The following is a 21,295-nucleotide window of genomic DNA, read 5'->3' as shown; positions in this document are numbered from 1 at the left end:
TTGCAAACTACTGAGCTGCCCGTTTCTCTTTGTGAAAGATATAGGCTAGGCTGAAGTCTCATTTGGATGCCACTGATTTAATTTTGATTATGTTTTTCAAGATAGTGTTTTAAAAATAATGTTGTCTTCATTCAAGCAAATCCAACTTAACAACTAAAATACACCACAAAATATTTTACACATTTTAAATATCATATGCAAGAAGAATATACACATATATACAGCATCATAAACGATCGATGGAACCTATTATTGGAGGAAAAAAATCATGTATGTTTGTTACAAGAAACGAAAACTGATCGATCTACAGTACCACATTCTCACTTAGCCCTGTTTCTGCAATGAATGGATGATTGGTGTTTGAATTCACTGTCATCAGCTCTCTATTGTTAGATTAAAGCCTTTGTTTTGTTGCTTTGAACAATCTGTCAGCGAGCAAACAGTCGACTGCAGGGAGCGTTTGGCAATGTGTGTCATTAGATCGCATATACTGACCCCTAGCGGTGAACGTGTGCGATTGCAGCCTGTCAGCATGAACCCAAAGGGGGTGGAAAAAAAGACTGATCAGATGATCAGGATAGAGTAACTCTAAAAAAACAACAACACAAATTCATGAAAATCTATCTTTATTTGGATGCAAAAAGTCACAACTTAAAGCGATACTGTAGCAGAGGAGAGGAATACTGATTGCTGGTTGGTTGTACGTCTGACTGTTTGGCTATTAAGTCATCCCCATTTTGATCTTCAGAAGAAGGCCAAGTAAGCACGGACAACAAACACTCAAAATAGAAGCTTTTCAATCAAGTAGACTGGAGATTATCAGAGGATTATGTCACATGCCTGACAATACACTGTAGCCTTTCTTGTCTGTCTCAACCAGGTGCTGCTGTAAAAGGTCATTTTGGCAGTTATATTCTCCCGGCTGATGTCTTATTTATAAAGTGGTCCGAGCCCACTCTGGTAAATTCATCCTCTGATAACGTCCGGGGCCACTGATCTGAAGTGTCATGATAGTCAAGATAGAAGTTGTTTGACTTTTTGTAGAAAACTGTCTTCACTGTTTTAGCTGCCTTACACATAGCGATTATTTCTCGTGTTGTCAACTGAGAGTGGCCTCGAGTCACAGATAGAATAGAGTGGGGACTGCGTAAAAACTCAGTCTGAGGTAAAATTCTCCAAGAAAACGATAAAAACGTACACAGAAAGCAAAGCATATTAAAGCAAAGCCTAAAGACCTAAAGTAATAATACTGAAGACTGAACATAATCTATTTATCTTCTCTACTGTAAGGTAACTTAGGTAGTTGTCACATTTTGTTCCGTTAAATCTTGCAATATAAACCGATGGTTTGATCCACAGTATGAGCTACATTCCATCATGGTGTAAACGGAAATATACACAAGGCATCTACTCGAAAGGATTGTATCAAAATGTTCTAAAAATATCTCTGGTTGGTTTCACAAAAGCAAACTGTATCAAAAGCATTGGCCGAGAGCAAGCAATAATAATAGGCTTAAACCCTTTTACACAACAAAAAGCAGGACAACCAATCACGTCGCTTTGATTGTGGACCTATGGAGTCCCATACAGCACATGCAATCCATTAAACTCAACACAATCAAAACACAATACAGAAAAAAGAACTTTTACAGCTGAACATCGGAGAGACAACCTTTGTTGGTCTATTGTGCTTCATACAGATTAGGCCTGGCCTGTCTATACAACAATCATGGGCTTCTTACTTCACAGATGTGTTCAAGCTACTGTTTAAAGCAGAGGCATTGCAGAACTCGAAACTCTGAGGGCAACAAGCTTCATGATAGAAAATCGGACATTTACAAGAATATCCTTATGTTTATGGTGTATTGTTTATGCAACTTTTTTTTTTTTTTTTTTTTTTTACTTTCCTCTTCATTACATCCTCCCGTGTGTGTAACTGGAAACGTCGATTGTGCACAATGGATTCTCCGGAGCTCCTGCATTGATTTTTCTAATGGTGTGATTCTATTTCTGGCCTCTGTCCCCTCAGTATCCCTGGCTCTGTGACGCCTCTGAGTTAACGTCTATGTGGCCTTAATGCAGAAGTTGTTTACTGTAAACATCATGGGCCATGAGGACTGCACAGGCAGCATGGTAAAACTGTAATACTGTAGATTGCACAGAAATCCTAATTAGTTAGTTAATAACCTAATCGTTATACATTCCTATGTTCCATAACATTGCACATGCCTTTAATGAACACTTAGCACCATGCAACCTGAAGATGAGGTGACTCTTGAATGCAGCAAAAGTTGAGACAGGCCTTCTGTAATGATTTTTTTTTTTTTTTTTTTTTTTTACATTGAAATTGAGAGTCGGTGAGAAAAGGCTAGACGTCATTTACTTTTACATTTCATGTGAACTTTTATATCAGTATAGTTAAATATTAGGCTGGCATTTGATTATCTCTGTAGATTTAAACTATGCTGGCACTTATACTGTAAAGGGCCCTTATTGTCAACACATACTTTCTTACATTTCCTTACAGGTAAGTCACACCACTGCAGGTGATCTGATTATACTTCACTTCCAGTTTAACCTTTCGATAACTGTACAATCATTACACGAGGAAGCTGTTTTAGACCAAGTGCAAAACAAGGCCTCGATGACGGAGACTAATATACAGTGGTGTGATGGAAACCTTAGCAGTGCAAATGAAATGAAGGTGAGAGTGCTGGCTTGGATTATTTTAGGTGTGACTGCTTCAACTTATCAAGAACATGTGGATCGATGGGACTGCGTTACTACTATTTTCAGGTGAATTATCTCAAATCACACCTCCTCTATATTTGTTCTACTCAACAACGCACAATTAGAACAGATTCAGTTCTGTTTGAGTGACCCTGCCTTGAGTGAAGAGAATAGCATGGTTTGAACTTGTTAAAGGGTGAGATTGAGATGATGCTAGGTACAGTGGTGCATACCACCTGAGGCGGTTACGTGTACAGTGGTGTGTCTCGGTCTGGGTGTGGCTGTTGTGCTCCATCTATTCCTCAGCAGTTTGAGAAAGCTGCTTCTCATACAAGCTGAGGACGTGATGCACAAACTGGTACTGCTCACACGTCTGTATCATGCCACCCCTGAAAAACGCACACACAAAGAGATACCATTAAATCTAACACTTCACATAGTAATTATATAACAAAATTAAATGGAACAATTTCGTTTAAAGTCAACATTTGTTTATCAGCTCCAGCAAAAAATAAAATGTTTATCACATTTTTTCAAACAATGAATGAAATACATTAGCCATGACATCTTGACTTATTAAACTCAGATGTATCCAATAGCACTAATAATGACTGCTTTCATTGTGGGTGTTCTAATGTGCTTGATGGCCGGCTGGGATAGTACCTCACATAAATAATATTACTAGTAGCACCCATGCTTGTTGTTTTCTGACTCAAAAGTGAGTAAAGGTAATAATTTCCTTTAACACTCACAGAACCATGCATGGTTTTTTGAAGTGTGTAATTAATGGACTATAATTTTAAGATCCCTGACCCGGTCCTGAATTGGATAAGCACAAGACGGATGGAGGGACAGATAATTTAGAAGAAGGTTTGGTGACCTTCTTTTTGGAACTAAATCAAACTACGTCAGCTGAGCTTTTATGCCAGAACTAAAGATAGGCACGAGCACAGATAAGAGCTCTAAGCATATCTCACCTGTCCAGACGGAGCTGGCAGGTGGTTCTCAGGATGTCAACGACACCCTCAGTCCTCAGCTGCTTGCACAGGATGGAGGTGGCGATGAAGCAGCCAGTTCGACCAATTCCAGCACTGTAAAGAAAAAGTTGGAGAAGTAATGTGTTGGATTTTTGTATTCACTGAAATTTCAATTTCAGTGAAGACACCATAAATCGAGGAACTGAAAATAAGGGAATACATATACTGAAGTGGAGTGCAGTGAGAAAAACCAGCAAAACAAGATACTGTAATATAAAACTAAAGATGGCTTTATCTTCTAGTTATGAAATCTTTCATGCTCCCAATATTACAAACAAGTTGCTTTAGCCCTGTACCTGCAGTGGACAATTATAGGGCCACTGGAGGGCAGGGCTTCCTTACGAGCCCTTTCCACTTCCTGCACCAGCTCCAGCAGGGGTGGAGCCTTGTCTGGGGTCTTCTGATCAGGCCAGGAAGTGTACCAGTACTGCCGCAGAGTGCGCTCCTCTTCCCCGCACTGGTGCATGCACACAGACAGTGACACAGATGTCATTATACCAAGCACACAGAGAACACCTGTTGCTCTGCATGCTTGACCAAACAGTTGCCTTGGTTTAGTAGTGAACGCAGAACAAACATTAAAAAAAGAGATTGTACAAAAACAGACTATTTGTCCTGGTCTGTATTGAGCATAAACAAATTTATGAATGTCAGTCTACCAATAATTATGAATCCTATAGATAAACAACATAACCAGAGGAGATGAATAATCAACAAGCTTTTAACTCAGTGCAGTTACATAATGATCCCCTGGTGCTTAGCAATCGGATGCAGGCTGCATTTACTGAATTATCTTGTTTTGTTTGCTAAGTGCCGATGCCACCATGACCTCAAATTAAAAATAAAGCACCCATCATGAACACATGAATGGAGCGTTGAGCAAACCACCTTCCAACACCCATATCTGTTGTGATAAATTACTGGATAAAATATGACTGTTTGATACACATATTTTTAGAAACACTTACTGTAACATGTTTTTGTTGAGTCGGGAACACAAAATAATAATCTTCTGCAGTGTTTTTGTGACATTAATCGAGGGATCATCATGTAAACAGTGCATTTAATCGTGCACACACGTATCAGCAGATGCAGGTAAAAGCAGTGAATTAAAACGCACGGATTTATGGCTGATATTGTAGCCATGCAGATAGCTCTGATCCACAGCTAACATCTGAATTTAAATTGGCACCCAAGTGATGAAATTTAATTTAAGTGCCTTAAATTAAAAGAATAAAAACAAAAATGTAACATATCTTTAGAGAAATTTCCACTTTGAATATAACATAAAGCACACTTTTAAAAATTTTTAGGGTGTTACGTGGAAAGACGTCTGCTAACACAGATGACATATAAAGTAAAGGTGGGTAATCCTTTGGAATTAGCCACGTGCAGGATTGTCAACTTTGCCACAGCTTATCGCCTTTGGGCCAAGAGAGAGGAAAATGAATTCTAAAGTTTATCAAGGCATCATTCAGGACAATGATACAGAGGCTTTCTGATGTTACCTGCTCATGAAAGCCTTTACTGCTTTAAGCACATTAGCATACAGATGGCAGGGTTTAACTTGCACACTTCTGTTCCTAATTACATTTTAAGAACCTGGCTGTGAACACTTAGTTTTGTTTTAATTCATATATTTGACAGTATGAGCACCAGAAACATTTTTTAAATAACTTGTAACTAGTTCTATATTCTTTGTTTAGTTCACTTATTTCTTTGTGCACCCCTCTCAGTATGTATTCTGTCATCCCTTTAGGTCAACTTTCTTCTGATTGGCTGCCTCTTGCAAACAGAACATGTGAACAGCAGATGGGTGGGGCATATGTGCTCACAGCCAGACCTGTGCCTGAGACCATATTAGGGATATCCACTCCATTTGACATCTGTCTCGAGCAGACTGTTTGGAGCAGACCTGAGCTTTTGGCTCACCGGGATTAGTTTTACATATGTTGACCTAAATGAAACTTTGGCCACGCTTAACATGAGCATCCACCACTGTAACCCCATCCCCCCACCCATCCACCTCCGTATAAGGTTGTTTCCATTTTCATGTATGCATATCATTAGAAGCAAACAGCTTTTTGGCATTACTTGAAGCTAAAACATTAAAGTGGTATTGTTGTGGTTCACCCTTTGTATTTCACATATTAATGCATTCTCTGTCGGTTACCTTCAGAGTAAACACCCTCAGACTGTAGTCATCCTCCTGGGTCACCTTGACCACAGTGATTTCGATGCCTTCGTGTGTCACAGTGTCCTCGGGCCAGTACTCAGCACATTTCTACGAGAAACAATAGACACAGCAGATAATATAGCTGGTTAATATTTAGGAACATTTATCAAAGAATCCTTTGAACAGTTACCTCATTCTTCTCCTCCAGGTTGGTGATCATCACTATGATTGGGGTCCTCTCTTGCCACACCATCCTCCAGAAATCCCCCACTGTGTTCACAGTGGGACCCTGGGTAGCAATGTATGCACGCTCCTCGCCCCCATAACCCTGCACATGCACACACTCGTTGTTTTGCTACCATTACATATCAAAGCCATAACAAATCGCTGCATCAGAGTGCATTTGAACTTACTTTGAGATAATTAGCGTTGATATAGGTAGAAAGAAAATCATCTTCATCCTGTGACTTCAAGATCACTCTGCTGTGCGTGTCTGCAGGTGGACAATGTGACATTATCATGAGAAAGGGAGCTGATTACACATTCATTCATTCTGTATCTCATCCTACAGCTCAGTGATACAAAATGGTTGCACCCTTATGTGTGTCATTGTGAACATAAATACTGGAAATTTGATGTTTAGCAAACACATTTTAGCATTAAAGTGAAAGAGGATGCAAAATTATTTAAGATAATCAGCATAAAAATAGTTTAAAAAATTGCTACCTCAGTATTATGTTTAGAGTAACTGATGTCACTAGCTTGCGTTACAGCTCTACTTACTGGGTAAAATTGTTTTGTAGCGATTCTTTCTCACTAGCCCTGGGTAATTGTACTCCTTAGGGTCCACAAAGTTCATGGGAGTTTCCTGCCAATGGACACAGAACAATGAAGGCAACTGAAAGTGAAGAAATGGGGAAGTCCAGAAGTTACCTTCTACATAACAACCAAACGGTGAGGGAATAATATTAAACACGTGAAGTCATTCACAGCCTGTCACACTCAACCATTGCTGTATTAGTGTGTGTGTGATCCTGAACGCGCATCCTTCTTCCTAACAGACACAAGAATTTTCTGTGGGTTTTTGTATGCAAAAAAAAATGCTTGCATCCCTCCATCTTCCGCCCACTAACAGAAAGTAGAAAAGCTTACGGGCGTGTGCAGAGCACCGATCGGTGTGTGTGGCTGCATCTGTCTGTTCATTTCATATTAATCTCGAGAACGTAGGTGGCTGAGCTACTGTTGCTGCACTCACATAAAACTCAGCCTGCAGGCTCTGGTCGTCCATGGCCCTTGTGTGTAGCATGGCAGGGGTCAGGACGTGTGTTCCCTGTCGGAGATACTCCTGGGCCGACTGGTCTCTTGGAGAGAGTTGGGCTCCGTAGCCATAGGGCTCTGTGCAGCCTGGTGTGCACATGTCCAAGGTCAGGGAAACATTGGAGCCTCTCCTGTTTTATTCAGACAGTCAGACAAATGCATATATCTGCATTACAAATGAATGAATAATGTGTGAGTCTCCCTGCTGGAAGAAAAACAAATATAAATGCAAACATTTCCACCTGCTGGATGCTCTATTCTAACCTCTCCTGAAGCCCCACTGGTGTGACAGTAAGGGTGGCAGCATCTCCCTCTGTCCTGGTATCTGCGCCTATATCAAATACTGGAGTCTGGGGCACTGGGTCCAGGTCTATCAGATCCTCCTGGGCATCTGTCCACTCTGACAAGGTGAAAGAGGGCTGACGGCTCACAGACTGACGTCGATCACCAATGTCCCTCGACACAGTTCCTGATGACCACAAGCCAGAGCCATAATGCCACTTGCACACCAGGTGGATGATCTAAGGATAGAAAAGAAGACAAAAAAGAAGCAGTCAATAAGTAAATCAATCAAACACACAACAACAGGTCGCTACGTTAAGAAACGTTAAGAAACAACCGATTCAATCGATCTTGTTTCCTTTTTCAATTATTTTCCTTCTTTATAGCAAATAACACCATTTCAGCATGCATCATGCATTAAATTCATGCCAAAATGACCAAAATTGTGAAATGTTTGCATAAAAATAGAACTTAAAATAAAGGTTTCAGGCAGTGTTTTACCATGACTACACAGATGGCCACACCGATGCCTGCAGTGCCATGAACAATCCAATTGTGCTCTGTGGTGTTTACCACATCCCTCATCACCACTGACTGGCCAATAAAGGGAAACACAGAGAGAGAATGAGTTAGTCAGACATAGTTGAGTGCTTCACATCCTTTTAAACAGCTGTTTATTCTCCACCCAGACTTAAAAGCTGTCAGCCACATCTAGGATTGATACTTACATCCGTTCCAAAAATAGGGTGGCAGGGTAAGATGAACCCCAGGTAGAAGTCAATGACCTGCAGGGCTTTGTAGATGGAAGAGAGTGGCCCATTTCCATCCACCACAAAAAATATCCAGTACCCCTGGGAGGAGAGAAGAAGGAAGGCAGATTGTCACCGCTCCAGTCATTCATGCACTGGAAATCGGACTGCAGCCATTCTCAGGTGAAAAGCGAGCAGAAAAGAAAAGAAGATGGACCATTACACAGGCATAAAAAATATGTAAATTGTCCACATAAAGTCTAGTGTCGTAATCGTGGCTGCATTTACGAGGCTCTTTTATTTACTTATGGTAATGTTGCACCTGTCCTTTTTTCTGTTTCAATGAATCAAACATGAAGTCAACAATAGACGGAAACAGGAAGAGGGAATTAATGGTGAAGAGGTGTCAAATTTTAGCTCATCTACCCACCCCCAGAAAAAGTATTTTCCAAGCCTGAAGCACTTGAAGCAAATATGAATATGCAATCATACATATGAAAAAATAAACCACTGTGGAAAATTAAAGGTCAAGTTGAAAGAAAACCTCATGCTTAAGTGTTGACGTGTCATTTGCAAGGCGGATGTTGCAGCTGAAACCCAAAGACGACCTAAAAACTTAGTCTGATTAAAAGCAGATAATAGAGAGCCTGGAACACATACCAAGATTTGGGAAGTGATAAACAGTGCTGCCCAGCAGTGGAGTTCAATCACCAGTGTGTACACCTTGCGTAAAAACACTTCCTCTTGGGGGTTTTGGCCCTCAGCGCTTCCATCTTTACATTCTAGGAGCCCGTCTTTTTTAAGGGCTCCGTCGCCAATTTTTTCAGTCTTTGTGGGCTCGTCTAGCCAAACGGGATCCTCATCAGGCCTCAGGAAGATGGAGTCCTCGGTGTGGGAACGAGTGGAGCTACTCAGCCGACGGGTCATGATGCCCCTGTTGAACGAGGTTCCTTTGTGTTAAAAGGCCTTTCATATGTTATAAATCAGATTTTAAATGCATTTAGTTTACACGTGTTTACCATTAGGTGTTTGGTTTTATGTGTGCCATTAGCTGAAAATCATCCCAGAAAATACAAAGTCCAGTTTTTAACCCTTTAAAAATGTAGACAAATGGCAACACTTTTACTTATTCTTTGGAGATCTTTGATAGGATCTTAGACTCTGAAACACCTACAGTACCTGGTGTTTGAAACATACAGATGTTAACATGTAGGTGTTCTTCTGGACTTACAACTTATTTGCGATTTTTCTGCTTTTGTGTACAATAAAATGTCGAGGCCATAATTTTCAGCCACACTGGGACTACATGCTGATTTTCATTTCAAGTATGTGCTATCTGTGTTTGTCACATTGCGTGTGTCTAATGTGTGGTTCTAAATGAGCGTGTATATGACAAAAAGGGTTGCGTTTTTTCTGCAGGTCTATTCAAATGTACAGCTAAGCAGCACAGAGTGGCTCTCATCTCCGGATCCTCTTGTCTCCCTTAGATTGGACTCCATCGTGTGTGTGTGTGTGTGTGTGTGTGTGTGTGTGTGTGTGTGTGTGTGAATTTGACAGAGAGAGAGAGGGGCTCCATTGTGGAGAAATGAGTCAGGGGTAGCGTGTTTACAGCCCTGTCCATCACCTTGGCAACAGAGTGGCTCTCATCCCTCTCATCCGTCCTGAGCATTATCATCTACTGACAACACAGTCACACACACACAGTCAGCAGTGTATTCAAAGCTCTTTCCCGCTCAGCACTTTCAATATATATATATATATAGATAGATATATATATATAGATAGATAGATAGATAGATAGATAGATAGATAGATAGATAGATAGATAGATAGATAGATAGATAGATAGATAGATAGATAGATAGATAGATAGATAGATAGATAGATAGATAGATAGATAGATAGATAGATAGAGATATATAGATATTGTCACACTTACATGTTTCAGATAATCAAAACAATGTTATTATCAGAGTCAAATATAAGCAGGGTAAATACAAAATGCAGTTTTTAAATGATGATTTCATTGATTAAGGGAGAAAAGTTATCCAAGCCTACCTGGTCCTGTGTAACACAGTAATTGCCCCTCCTGTTTAATCATGAATTAACTGTGATTAACCACATTTTTTTGAAAGCTGAGTTCAGTTTCACTAAACATACTCAGGCCTGATTACTGTCAGATCTGTTGAATCAAGAAATCCCTTAAGTAGCCTGCTTCACAAAGTGAAGCAGTGAAGCAAGATAAAAGATCTCAAAAAGCAGCACATCATGCCACCATCTAAACACAAAGACAATGCGTTGTGTGTTTTCTAACATCAAAGGTCAATAAAGTCAAATGACTGACCTATGAGAGATGGCAACGAACTGGCAGGGGAGTCACATCACATGATCAAGGTAAAACCTGTATCCTGGGGCATCCGGTCATAGTCAGCCATTGTGAGGTAGAGTCAATTCTAAAAGACACAAGACAGTAGCTCAGGGCTTACATTCAAAGTTAAGGTTAGCAAAATGATAAAGCTGTTGCAGATGTACTAAACATGCAAATCTCTCCAACCTCTGGAGCAGAGAAAAAACAACAAACAAACAAGTAAGAAAGTGCCTCTTCCTCAAATAGCCATGGGATGGTACAAAATAATACAAAACTGGTGCAAAAAATACAGTTTTATGAGTCACCTGCATGGTTATACGTGGTTCACGGTGTGACCATTTTAAACGATCACTTGATAATATGATATGTTAACACTGCCACTTAAGCAGTGAACCTTTCAGACTATTGTTAATACAATTAAATCGCAGAAGTTTGTGCTCCATTTTTGTTGAATTAAAATGCCATAACCTTGTTATCGCTGTGCCATTTATCCGAGTCTGTGTGGTGTGAGCCCTATACCTCCTAGATGCAAGTTTGGGCATCAAAATATCAGTTTATGAACCAATGAGCGATGACACAGTGGATTTGTTTAAAGTATACGATAGACAATAGAGTGACAAATTCAACTGGTAACATTGATAGACACTGAGAGAGGGTTAATAATTCAGCTTTCTCTAATGATGGATCAGAGTAGCACCCTTGTAGACTCCCAGCTGTGCGCTCATGAGCGGAGGATAGTGATGTAAGGTGACACAGTAAACTGTCAATATTTCTTCCCCACTCTTTCTTTCCCTGCCTCTCTCTGCATCCCGAAGAGGCAGGGATGATTCAAGCCAGACTAAGCAGACACCCTCAGAAATACATTCAGATTGCTCCAGTCGAATCAGTATGCATGATGAAGTCGAGCCTTCTCTGCCTTCCTCTCCTCTCTACCATCTCCCCCTCTCTCCTTATGTGCCACTGGACCCTGTTGAACGAATGGGGTGTGCTCAGCGGAACATGAGACCACACCAGTAGCAGGAGCTGTGTGTGTGTGTGTGTGTGTGTGTGTGTTCATTTTGAGTCCGTTTCTTTCTCTCTTTGCTTGCTGTGAAGGTGGTTTTGAAGTGATGACGCCAGTTAGACCGGCTTGTAGCCATGGCAATGTGCATACATGCAACGTACACACGTATGTTAAGTACACACACACACACACACACACACAGGCATGGATTGTGTTGTATAAGAGCGCTTCAATATGTTCCATTTTTCAACAATAGGTGGACAGGTAGAAGAGTGGATGAAGGGATGAATGGAAGGAAGAGCAACTCTTTTTTGTGTGAAGGTTGTCTGAAGCAATGACGCAGTGAGGTTGGCGTTTTGGTAACTGTGGCAACCAGCATACTGTAGCGTGTGTGTGTGTGTGCGCACATATACACAGACTTTTGTCAGATACCCCGAATGAAAAATGAAAAACACAAACACACATCTGCACTGGGAAAGCAGTGACAACATTCACGTTTGCCCTAAGAATAAAAAAAATCGACCTCTCTTTGCTTTTATTCTTTGAGGTAAATATTTCTGTTTTTCTGCTACTTGCTTTGTCTCAGCGCTTGTTTGGCGAACTGTCTGGTATATTTAACCCAAGCAGTCGCTGGGATCTCAGAAATCCTGAGGCCAAAGTCCTCTTCTCCTACTCATTCATTACTCATTACTCCAACATTAGTGAATTTTACACGCTAAATACTACCTCAGAAGTTTCTCATTACTTCCAGATTATTGTACAACTTCTGTTCCTTCCCTTTTTAATGTTTCTAACATTGCAGAAAAAGACATGAATTTAAATGTTGATGTTTGCGTAGTCTGCAGATGAGAATTAAAATACTCGCTGCAACTCCTGTCTTAATAGTGGGTACTATGCAGGAATAACTGAGGCAAGACACGGTGTACTGGATTTAGTTAAACTGATGAATAAAAAAAATATATCTGGTCAGCTATATTATATTTATTGCATTCTGTTTCCAAACATGTTGCATGTACATGTAAAGGTATATTTTAATTACAGTTCTGAAGATAGAATTTATTCATAATAGAATAAAAAAATCTGAAAGTTTATGATAAGCTTTTCATTTACACTATAATCATTTAACACAAACAAAAACATCAACCCAGAGCAATTTACTGTTCACATTCCAGCTGTTTTGTGCATGATTTTATGTGCATTTCACAGTCATATCTGGTATGTTTGCAAATTTCTCGAAAAGAAAGCTTTGTTTCAACTGATGTATGATGCTTCTATAGAATATATTAACACAGATAGTTCAGGAGCTTACAATGAAAATTAAAGATTTTATTACAAATCCAAAAAGATCAGAATCATTTAGCTGAGGATTGAGCTCAGGCCAAGTGAATTTAAAGCAAATAGGTCAAACCTGATGATGGATTGAGCCTCATTCCTCATTGAAGGTGTACTGTCCTTGGGTCTTACAAACACCACCCCCTCAGTCTTCAAATAGAGTATGCGCATAGTGTTTCCATTGATCTGCATCCATTCAAGAACCCACCATCCAATGGAGTCTAAAAGTGGGCCATACAAAATGCCTATTGCCTCTGTCCCAGAAGGGCTCGAGGACCAGAAATGAGAAGGGGGCTGCCAGCTGTGTATAGCTTTTTCCTACTGTCGGGAACAGGGGGAATTAAAGTGGTGACAGCTGGCGTGCGCTTTAATGGATATTCCTGATGCTACCAGCGTCTCTGTGTGGAAAAACAATAAGTCCAAATCTGCTTTTTTAGTCTGTTATTTAAAAAAATGAACAATTTGTTTATGTGTATACCTGTTTCCAGGAGAATCAAAGTGCATAAAGGGCGAGTATCAAGTGTGTTGCTGAAGTGCTCATATGGCAGAGAGACGAGGTAAGAGGAAGCTCTTACTGAAAGTGATGATGAGATGGAAACATGAGATAAAGTCACGAGGGCCAAGACCAGCCTCATCAACCTTTATCTCCCATACACACACAGAAAATCTTGATATTAATACACACATAAGCCAGCAATGACCTTAAAATGAAATGCCCAGCAAACCTGCAGCCTTTTCTTGTATATCACAAAGACAGATAATCAATCAGCTCTATTGTTTACATACACTCCCAGGATCGCTCGCAGCTGCTCCATGGGTATTTTTGGAGAGAAATCTCATTAAGGCACATATAAACTTACAATTCAGCCAAAGCTGTACTGTATGAATAATTAAAATGTGCTGCATAGCAAATTGATTTACAGGCTGCTGGAGATAAATCTGGATTCTTGGTGACAAAAGATTGTGTTACATGATTGCACTGCATCAAAACACCAGTGCAGGAATGGCATTCTCTGGCAGTCATTCATACTAAGACAAAACACCATTCATATCACGTACATGGCTACGGTGAGCTAGAGCGACCACACAGTGCAGAGCTGGATGGATTAGTAATGAATCACTCGGGGAGGTGGACTGTTGCATCTCTCTCTGGTAACTCCCACATTGTCACATAGACATGATACAACACAGAGGAAATCAAGCTTTGAGTGATAAACGAGAGGGAAAATACACAGTTAAAAGCGCCATCGATGGACCAACCTGTTGGCAAATGATCAGTTTCAATGATCTAAGAATAAACACGCACATATACACCTCCCACATCACACATCTCCTACCTTTTTACAGCACAGGAAAGCGCAGCGGCCATGTAAACCATAGGGGCTTTGCTGAGGAATTGGTATTCACCTCATGTCATACAGCCACGCAGGGGGAAAGAGCGATAGACAGCGGAGAGGCGAGGAGGGCTGGAACAGTCACAGTCACTCACCCACAGCCTTAAGTCTGGTTAGGATAAGTCCTCTTACCTGGCTGAGCCCGTCTTCACATCGCCATCTGCCGCTCTGCTCCCTGTGAGCCAAACCACTAGGAGCCAAACACCAAGAACCACGCCAATCCCTTTACTGCTTTTCTGTCTGGGAGATGAAGGAGTGTGTTTGCATGTAAGAAGGAGACAGACCGACAGTGAGAGACACAGAGAGTAAGAGGACGCGTGTGAGCCTAGGAAAACAAGAATGTGCAAATGTAAGGGGTGTGTGTGTGTGTCCGTGAGAGAAAGACAGACAGAGGTATGAAAGTCTGATGGGTTTTCTTTTGTTTGTATCCTGGAGGAGAGAGAGAGATCCACAGGCGGCAGCTTCGTCTAGGTATATGCAGCAAGAGGCTGTACGGTAGCCTTGGCAACAGAGCCAGAATAAGGGAGAGCGAGGGAGGGAGGGAGCTAAGGAGAGAGCTAGAGCCAGAGAGAGAGAGAGAGTGTTTATTAATCATATTGTGGGGACATAAATCTGTTAGTACAGTTATATCAGGGGGGCTCACCTCTAAAGGAAGGTTTCAACAAGGTAAACCATTAAGTTTTAGTGGTGAAGGATAAGCCTGGAGATATTATATATATTTTAATTATAGTTGGCAAACCCCTCTAAAAATGCCAAAACCTGAAGCAAATGCATGCTGCCAACAGACTCTAGGCTTTGATTATAGCTCAAAAAGGTAAAATAAATAAATAAATAAAATACACGCATTGTTGAGCCACATTGCTTCTTCAGTGTTACAATGAAAAGGGTCACTGGATCTGTCATTTAGCCGCCTTACTTCAAAAAAACATTTACTGGCACATCATCAGTTGAATAATCTGCAGCTGAAAATACATCAAATTTATCTAACACCAGAAACATACCAACAAACACGAGCTGTTTCTTTGAGAAAATACATTTGTGACCAATTTGTCTTTGCATCGTCTTTGCTACTGAAGGGTGGTTGGGGTTTATTGCAACAGACGGGCTGGAGGACATCATGAAGCTCGAGGAGATAAATGCATTGCTGAATCTGTTTATACTAACGACAATAATGAAAAAAATTCCAGCAACTCTCCAGGAAACAATAAAAGAAGAAATCAACATCTTCTTAAGTGACAAAAGACGTGTGTCTCTGTGTGTGTAGTGGGGGAAGTCGGCTCATAACACATCACTGAGCAGTGAACACCCCCCACTGTCACCTCCTCTGCTTCCAAGCTGTACGCTCTGCCACCCACCATCTCTCACTCATCTCACTCACCACCCCCCACCCCATCATCATCACCATCGCCCAGGTCTATTCTCCTTTTCCGGTCTCTTACATTCTCTGTCTTCTTAAACCTCTTGTCATTTCCCTTCCCTCCTTCTTCAATGTGATGTGCTCTCTCTCTCTCTCTCTCTCTCTCTCTCTCTCTCACACACAAACACACACACACACACACACACACACACACACACACACACACACACACACACACACACACACACACACCCTCCTTCCTGTCTTGCCATATGGTAGCCTTTCCCTGTCATGAGCTCTCTGAACTTGACAGCAGCACAAACAGCCTCTATATGACCAACACAAATCACGGGGAACACAAACATAGACTGCATACAATGACTGCAACAATGTTTATATTATAATATTTGGAAAAAAGATAAAGATTGTCACACATGAAAGAGTAATTAATGTGTTACACCAGAGCTCCCTGCTAAAATGTGCTTCTGTACACAAGACAAATTGTTGCAAAGAGAATATTTAAAGGCACCAAAGCTTGTCTGATTTCCCTTTAGCCACTTGGAGGCAGCAGAAACAAGCTGTGAAAGCAACATACAGGTTTTCACCTTTGCTACCTTTGCTACCAGTATAATCTCTCAGTATAATCGAAACATTCAGGTGAACTAATATGTCTGTACTGATGAATTCAAGTATTCACCCTGTTCCCCCTCTATTTAAGTTAAAGTTCTTCTGATTGGCTGCTCGTCACAAACAGAAGGTTTGAACAGCAAGTAGAAGGGGTTGTTGTGCTCACAGCCAGAGTTGTGTATATTAAGGATACCTGTACTCATTTGTGTAACACAAACCCAGGAGTTAAAAACAATAATAATAATAATAGTGATGAAAAACAAAGAAATAAAAACTAAAGCCTGAGATGTTGGCTCATATCTGCAGGGGGAAAGCAAACTAGGTTGCCTTTAAAGAGGATCACGGTCTGAAAACATTTCTCTTATAGCTGGTGTCACAACGGGGATCACACCAGTCTCTCTAGTTTCCCCAATAAAATTCAAGTGACCTGCTAAACTAAACCTTGTGTCCTTAAACACTTTCTCTCTTTCTGCCCTTTCTTATTTATGACCCACTTCAGAGTCCTCTCCTTTCCATCAATATATCTCTCCCACACATCCTCACCTTTCTCCTACTACAGTCAGCTAAATGAACTTCTCTGTCTTTCATCTTCCCATATCCCCTTTTCCTTTTTTTCACCATTAAGCTATGATCTAATCTAATTAATGATATAAAGAAAGATTTATCCAATGGCCTTGAACTGTCCGGTTCACTAGCTGCCACGCAGAAACATCAAACTCTGACATCACTTCCTCATTCTCTCTCACACAATTGATACCACACAGCAATTTTACTGAAATGTGATGTAATCTCACAGAGGTGTTAAAATGCTTACTTCCCGGAAAGCTTAATGAAGCGCAATACAGAACTTATAAAGAACAGTAAGAAAATTATTAAACTGGGGTTTTTTCCATATTAAAACAGATTGTGGAGCAACATTCTTGTGGTAACAAATGGAGGCATCTAGTGGTCCTAGTGACTCACTGCTGGTGTCTTCATAAATGTACCCAGTAGACTCTGTCTCATTAATACTTGCTGGAACATTTAGCCAAGTGGTATTTTGTGTGGGGAGTTTATTTTTATTTATTTTTTTAGCACACTAATTGGGTTTAAAGCCTTCCTGTCTGTTACCAAACAGATGCCAAACTCAGATTTGACTGTGACTCATCGTGTCGCATTCAGATGAATGCAGCAGTTTCCAGCCATAAAACACAGCCCAACACAAACCGGCAGGATAATCTTGCTGCACATTTGCATTAGAGAGAATCAGGGAGCTATAAAGTGCTCATCTGATGACCGCAGCCTGCAGCAGGCTCACTTCCTGTTCCATAAAAGAAGACACATTATTTGTTGTAATGTCACAGGGTTAGGTAAATCAAATCTAAAGAAATTCTGGAGAAAATATTTGTTTATTGTCACTGGTATGATGGTGACACTACACAGTAAGTTAAATAAACACTCTGTAGTCAGTCTTCCAAGTTCAATTTGGAGCAAAAAAAGCAAAGGACTTCTGTTGAGAGATGAGCTTGCTGATCTCGCCATAGGAAATATTATGGAGCTTGTGAAACACAGCTTAAATGTGCAGGGTCAAATGTGCTCTCTGACACTGCAATCCCGCAAGACCTTGCACCAAAAAAGTGCAGTGTTCATGGACTAACTTGTCCATGAACACTGCACTTTTTTTTGGTTTATAGCATCTGTTGCAAATCAGAGATGACTATTAGCAGGCAGAGCAGGTTTAACGGATAAGGGCAGTATGAAACGTTTAAGATCAAGTATTTTTAGTATTTGATCAGTCGCATGAAATAAAAGTCTTAATAATTTTTGTCCTCTGCAGCTCGGACTCATGTTTCAAATCGGTTTTACTGAAATTCTACTAAAATGCTGAAGTACTTCCTGAATGATATGATGCATCCCATTCCTAGAATAAAACAGAAAAAAAAAACAAAAATTGAATGAGATTAAGTATAATATGTGAAATTTGGCAATAATTAGCTATTGGTTTAAAGTCAGGGTTTTTCTTTTGTAGATTTACAGTACTGAGAGATCTGCTTATAAATAACTGATCTTTCAGTGATAGTAGTCCTCGACTTAGTTATACTTTAACTTTTGCCTTCAGTCAGCAATTTATTCCTAATCGAGTGGTCACTCATTTCTCGGTTTGCCCTTCAGATATTCCGTTAAAATATTACCATTTGATGTAAATGACATTATTCACCAGACTTTACCCAGAAGACTTATTTTTAATGCTGTTTGTGACAGTAAATAGTGAGAAAAACACCTCCTCCCAGTTCTTGAGCAGCTATGTAAAAAAAACTTTAACACATCTGCATCGCCTGGACTGGCGATATGAAAATGACAGCGGCAGCATAACCTTCAGTATTACCAAAATGAAAGTGTTATTCAACTCATAATCATTTAGACTAGGGAAAAAAATAAACCATTGCTAGTTATCTGCCAGTGCTTGCAGAGGACCTCAGTTTTTTCATTCGTTTATGTGATGCTATATGGGAAATGAGCCTCATGGGAGGTTTTTGTTTATCTGTTAAACACTGAATGTGGATTTGTGTGTACGTGCTCAGTCGGTTATTTACGTTGGATGCAAAATGTGTTTTGTACACGGATTTGTTTTAACATAAGCATTTTTGAGAGAAAGAAGAGACATTAATCTTGAAAGGAATTATAGTAAAATCAAATGTCTTTGATGAGCCTTAAATGGGGTGTGCAAACATTATGTTTTTCCAGTGCGCCTCCACCCTCGCTGCAGGGCCCGGTCACAGCAACCTAGCCGCACCATCACTGCTAAACTTCAGATTGGATGTTAGATTAGAAATCTATGTTTATTCTAGGGTTCAAATCTCAAGACGCCCAGACAGTAGAGATGGACAACCACTAGTTCATGACCACAACCTCAATTATGTCCATTTACTCAACATAAACAAACAAACAAGTAATGCAGAGATAGAAGGATGTGGAGGAGAGTTCAATGCTTTGGATAAAACAGTGCACAGTCAAATATTAGAGCTATGGTGTGTACTTTATTAGTGCTTTGCATACAGCATCCAAATATACCATTTAGAAAAAAAAATTTGCTCATGTCAAAAAAGTTGGGATGGGATCATGTTTACACTATGTGCCATTCCCATTTCCTTTACCAACTGTAAACAGCTGCTGGTCTTTCCACATTCTTTAAATATTTTAATGACATTGTGCTTTAGCTGAGGAGCTATTTACAGTACCCAGTGATATTTTTGACCTACTGCCATTAAGTCTAATTAACTGCAATACTTTGAGTGCACAGTCAAATAGCTGAGCTGCAATGACAACTTTTGATGTGTGTTTCTGCATATTAAAAATATTTCTCTGAAAATTGTACATTGTCTGTGTTCAAATGTTTGACATGTTTTCAGTTTGTCACTGCATTGTGTTTTTGTTTACTTTTTATACAGTATGAATTAGAGGAAGTTATTTGAACTGGTTAGTTCAAACCAAACATGTGATGGAAAATGAGAAGGTGGACTGTATCGGGGGAAGTGCAAACAAAAGACTTGCTACCCGTCATATTGTCCATTGCTTTTTTTTCCTTCTTTTTTTAAAAAGCATTACAAATATGTTTATGTCAGCTTGAGAAAGTTTGTATTTGTATTTCTGGTGGCAGAAGCAACAGGCAGATATTTCAATGAAAAGAAGGTTTAACTGCACCTCACCTTTCAACAACAAAGCAATACAAAAGTGCTCTACAACAGAGCCTTTATAAAATTTAACCCAGTTTAAAACTTAAGTTTTATAAAACTTAGTTTTGGTTGTATATTTTTCAGAACTCATTTATCCATTTATTTTCTTCCCTGCTTATCCAGTTTAGAGTAGCTGGAGCCTTTTCCAGCTGTCATAGGATGTCACAGAAGGAGATATGGACAGGTCACCTGTATGTTGAAGAGCCAACACAAACTGCACATACACAGGTTCCAGTCGTTTAAACTCATGACCTTCCTGCTGTCAGGCATCAGTGCTGCACACACAGCTAGTGTTAAGATCTGAGAACTAATCTTAGTGAGCAGATCTAGACTTATGCATGGCTTCATAACTGGAATTAAACTATAATATAGAGAAGTGTTATGTTTCTGTATACAGTCCTAAAAAATATCACAAGAACAGAAGATAGGGACATTTAATAAGTTAGAAATCAGCTGGCTGTTACTGAACACAAGGACAAACCTTCACCTGATATGAAGGAACTAGCAGTTTATTTAACTTTGTGAATATCGTCAGGCAACCTTTTTAGTAGAATTTTATCTCAAAGATTTAAGAAAAGTATTTGTCAATTGCTTTTGGTTAACTATTTCAGCCTATAGCAAACTATTTCTATTGATTTCAATTTTTGTTTATGTTCCTTTTAATAGCAATAGCTGGGAATTTATAATTTATATTTGTCTGTCACTTATTAAACATCTCTGCTGTCTAGTTTTGCCATATTCTCTGACATCAAGGTTGATGTCACATTTAAATTCAGGTATTTATATATTTATCTGTTTTCTTAACTGTACGAGTGGGGACACTAGGGCTTATCCTGGATGTAGTGTTTAATTCAATTCGACTGACCTTTTGTTTCTGTAGTGTCAAATCACTATAAAGACCTACAGTATGGAGAGAAAGCCATCAGATGATCCCTTGTGAGCAGCCACCAGGCAGTGGTGGAAAGGGAAAAACGCCTTTTTTAACAGGAAGAAGCTCCTGGTAGAACCAGACTCTGTGACTGGTTGGGGGGTGAGGGGAAGTGCAAACTTTGTCACATTTTTCCTTAATTTTTTATCACTTGCAATGGCCGCTGTTTGGGAATCTTGGAACTGAAGATGTGATTAATTCAAACTGATGCTGACTTTATAATCCTTGTGTGTTGTCAAACAGGTCTGATCACATCAAGTATGGTCACCTAAATACAGGAAG

The 21,295-nt window shown here is 39.9% G+C and overlaps 1 protein-coding gene across 4 annotated transcripts; it reads right to left on the bottom strand.

Moving 5' to 3' along the window:
- Positions 1 to 1,865: 1,865 nt before the first annotated feature.
- On the bottom strand, positions 1,866 to 14,873 carry LOC134631560 (tyrosine-protein phosphatase non-receptor type 5-like). Of its 4 annotated transcripts, XM_063480014.1 has the most exons (15): positions 14,778 to 14,873; positions 14,521 to 14,628; positions 10,636 to 10,744; positions 8,952 to 9,225; positions 8,271 to 8,393; positions 8,044 to 8,136; positions 7,525 to 7,781; positions 7,199 to 7,391; positions 6,727 to 6,811; positions 6,357 to 6,436; positions 6,134 to 6,271; positions 5,941 to 6,051; positions 4,064 to 4,224; positions 3,708 to 3,821; positions 1,866 to 3,119 (listed from the first exon to the last, which is right to left on the bottom strand). In XM_063480014.1, exons 4-15 carry the CDS (start codon positions 9,216 to 9,218, stop codon positions 3,026 to 3,028), a joined length of 1,716 nt encoding a protein of 571 aa, XP_063336084.1. In that variant the 5' UTR covers positions 9,219 to 9,225; positions 10,636 to 10,744; positions 14,521 to 14,628; positions 14,778 to 14,873; the 3' UTR covers positions 1,866 to 3,025. The 4 variants fall into 4 exon arrangements, with proteins under 4 accessions (XP_063336084.1, XP_063336081.1, XP_063336082.1 ...); XM_063480011.1 differs by having other exon boundaries at positions 14,521 to 14,854; XM_063480012.1 differs by lacking the exons at positions 14,521 to 14,628; positions 14,778 to 14,873 and adding an exon at positions 14,332 to 14,473.
- Between the last annotated feature and the right edge of the window lie 6,422 nt (positions 14,874 to 21,295).

Source organism: Pelmatolapia mariae, linkage group LG7 (genome assembly GCF_036321145.2).
Source record: "Pelmatolapia mariae isolate MD_Pm_ZW linkage group LG7, Pm_UMD_F_2, whole genome shotgun sequence".
Lineage (NCBI taxonomy): Eukaryota > Metazoa > Chordata > Actinopteri > Cichliformes > Cichlidae > Pelmatolapia > Pelmatolapia mariae.
This window is presented reverse-complemented; position numbering and strand designations above follow the sequence as displayed.

Excerpts from the sequence above, each read along its gene's own strand:
- LOC134631560 (XM_063480014.1), bottom strand. The coding sequence starts at position 9,218 with ATGACCCGTCGGCTGAGTAGCTCCACTCGTTCCCACACCGAGGACTCC. Across the intron at positions 6,437-6,726 it reads CTACAAAACAATTTTACCCA|ACACGCACAGCAGAGTGATC; the intron begins GTAAGTAGAGCT and ends GTCCACCTGCAG. Across the intron at positions 3,822-4,063 it reads CCTATAATTGTCCACTGCAG|TGCTGGAATTGGTCGAACTG; the intron begins GTACAGGGCTAA and ends TTTTCTTTACAG.